Here is a 3278-nt window from a genome sequence, read left to right on the forward strand (position 1 = left end):
GGGTGCTTTCTGTTTGTGCCAACACTTTTAGAGGTATTTTTGGAGTTTTCCCTGTCCTTTCTCTCTCTTCTTACGTAATCCTGATAGACAAAATCTGTTTTGCTCGTTATGAGAGCATGGTGCAGAGCTTGGGTGGCAGGCCTTCCCTAGTGGGACAAGTGCAGAAGTCCAGGAGGGTCGCCACTGCCTGCTCCCCACCTCCGCCCTGAGCTGGGCCAGGTTTCTGTGGGGTGGACAGGGGCATGCAGTTTTACAGACCGTGCCTGGCCAGCCTCCCCCACAGACACCTCACCTCCTAAATGCGGCCTTTCTGCTGAACGTCCCAGCTCACCTGGTGTGTCTGGGATTATTTTCTGCACTTCAGGTTTGCAGACCACTCTATCTGTGTCTATTTTCTTTTATTGCTAGCTAATGGGTAACAGGTTGAGCCAGGGTCTCGAGCACAATAGGAAAGGCCTTGGGGAATGGTTTTATTGATTTCCTCTCATGTGGATTTGAGTGTGCTTAGTTTCAAATGGCAAATCGTTCTCGTGCTTGGTGGCTGTGAACGTTTCTATCTGTGAACTGACACACCTCAGCTGTCCTGACTCACCGAGCCGCACAAACAGGACCCCGGTGGCAGTGATGGTCTTCACACCATTGGTGGCCACGCACTGGTAGTAGCCAGTGTCTGTCGTGTCCAGGTCTTGGATTCTCAGCCGAGAACCATATTCTGTTTTCCGGATGATGATCCGCCGCGGCTCCTGTACGACCGGGGCGTCATTCTTCAGCCACCGCACGTTGGGGGGTGGGTTTCCTGCCACCTTGCAGTGCAGAATTGCTGTCTGGCCTTGGACAATGGTGATATTGTTTACTGGCTCCAGAAAATTCAGAAAGTAACCTGCCAAGGAGAGAGGTCACAAAAGAGCAAAGGTCAGTGAGGGATGGAAGGAAGGGTGGCCTGGGGCTGCTTCATGAACCAGTCTCATGGAAGCGTTTGATTTCCTCATAGAGCCAACCCTCTGAACCTGTAGGCTCTGCATCAGCAGACTCGACCAAATGCAGATTGAAAATATGCAAAGAATAAAATAAAAATAAAAAATAACAACAATAAAAAGTAATACAAATAAAAAAGAGTATAATAACTATTTACATTGTATTAGGTATTATAAGTAATCTAGAGATGACTTAAAGTATCAGGAGGATATGAGTGGGTTGTATGCAAATACAGCACCATTTTATATCAGGAGCTTGAGCATCTGCAGATTTTGGCGTCTGTGGGAGGGCCTGGAACCAAACCCCCATGCACACCTAGGGCGACTATATGTGCCGTCCAGTCTCTTTATTTGTGGTAATTGGTCTAGAATGTCACAGTGAACCCTGAACTAGCAAATATGAGCCATTGCTCCTGGAGAAAAGACAGCATTAGGCTCCTGTGAGCCTCTGGTCACATTTTTGTTCACGAATTAACACATAACTTGTTTTATGTGTGTTTCTGCTCGACGAGAACTCAATATATCTTGCTGATTCTTCTCATTGAACTCATGGCCAACAACAGCACTGTGACTCATGCCTGATGCCCCGCAGGCTTCTTGCCCTTGGGGACATCAGGTAGCACTTCAGCACTATGCCCGGGGGCCCTTTGAAATAGCAAAATTACCAACAAAAAGCACAAAAATTCAAAAAACACGGCACTAAACAGATCAAGAAAAGGACACTTGTTCACAGTAGAAGAGCTGGAACTAGGAAGCTGAGCGCAGCCTTGCTCAACCTTACCTGGGCTGAATGACTCAAAATTTTCACACGTGTTGAGTGACTCAAATTTGGGAGCCTGTCTTTCTGCCCATGAATCATCATAAAGTTACCATGTGTGTTGATCTGGGGGTTACAGATATATTTTAGCCATTAGATGAACTCAAAAATATGGAATCTGAAAATAATGAGAAATCAGTCTTCCCAAACACTAACTCTAACCAGGTCTGGTCTATATGATGTAAATTCATGCTCGGAAAGTCCCTCCTCCCCCCACCACACGATTAAGCACAAAGCCACAATAAATAAAATATAAAAAGATGTGTGACATAACATAAACGAGCTGTTCGTTGGCCTATAGATAGAACAGAAGTTACAGTGTGGAGGGGAGCTGAGGGCTTTGCTCTGCTGTGCCCAGGTCCCGAGCAGGCAGAGGCGGTCCAGGGATCACACACTGGAGAGGCCCCTAGGAAGGGAGCTGGACATGCTGTCCCTGTGTGTGGGGAGCCCAGTGAAACCAGAGGCAGGGGCTCAGGTGTGTGCACATGTCTGTGTACATGTGGGGTGTGTGTGTGTGCGCACGCACGTGTGTGGAGTGGTCAGGGGGCTGGAGGACTGTTCTCTCTCAAGAGAAACATGCAAACTAAAATTCCATAATAGTAAGGAAAACTAATGTTCACCAAGATAACCATCAGGAGATGAACTTACATCAGATAGCTAAAATAACAGCAATCTGAAAAGACTTTTAAACAAATATATTCATGTTCAGAATCTCTTGGCTTGTTTTCTGGTTGGTCCCGATCCTTTCTCTTTAAATAAAGTTGAACAATGGCATATGCCAGTTGTTACTGGTTTAATTAGAAAATTACAGGATTTCTAGTGGACCTGGGCTGAGCAGTGTTGTGGACCGGCCACTGGCCCCCAGATGCTGGGGAGGAAGCTGAGGCTGAGGCAAGCCAGGCCGTGGACCTCCAGGTGCAGGGCGTCTTCCCGCTCAGGGAGGGCAGGTAGGTGCCTGTCTGTGGCAGAGTCCCTAATCCAGTCAGCACAGATTACTGTTTATGATTATTATTAACCACAGCTTTAGGCTCTGCCTTGATTCTCTGCTAGCCAACCCTTCTTCAATGCACCAACGCTGTAGAAGGTACTTGGTATGGATGATGCAAAGCTGGAAGGTAACTGGAACGCCAGTGACAACCCTCTGAAAGGATGGCTGAATCAGGCAGGATGACATTCCGACATGTGCTCTTCATTAACTCAGCCACACATGCCAGCACGGGAGACCTGCACTCCCAAAGCGCCTACACACCGGACCCCATATCTCTATCTCTGTTGAACACAAGACCTCATCTGACTTGACAGTGTTACTTTGATGCAATCTGGGCAGCCCACCCCCACACATCTTTTCCCTGTGTTCTGGCCAGACGAGGCTCAGACTAGGATTGAAAAAAACACTCCTACAGGCTGGCAGTTGCACCCGGGAAGGTGCTGACACAATGACGTGATGGCATATGACGTGATGGCATATGACGTGATGGCATATGACG

At 47.7% G+C, this 3278-nt stretch overlaps 1 protein-coding gene across 1 annotated transcript in view; it reads right to left on the reverse strand.

Moving 5' to 3' along the window:
• The window catches only part of LOC103597070 (tyrosine-protein kinase transmembrane receptor ROR2-like), an 89017-nt gene that overhangs the window by 755 nt on the left and 84984 nt on the right, over window positions 1–3278 (reverse strand). The window contains exon 5 of the mRNA XM_008580870.1: window positions 593–880. Within this exon, the coding sequence (XP_008579092.1) occupies window positions 593–880 (288 nt within the window). The remainder of the gene's footprint in view (window positions 1–592; window positions 881–3278) is intronic.

This window comes from Galeopterus variegatus, unplaced genomic scaffold, assembly GCF_000696425.1.
Source record: "Galeopterus variegatus unplaced genomic scaffold, G_variegatus-3.0.2 Scaffold2182, whole genome shotgun sequence".
Taxonomy (NCBI): domain Eukaryota; kingdom Metazoa; phylum Chordata; class Mammalia; order Dermoptera; family Cynocephalidae; genus Galeopterus; species Galeopterus variegatus.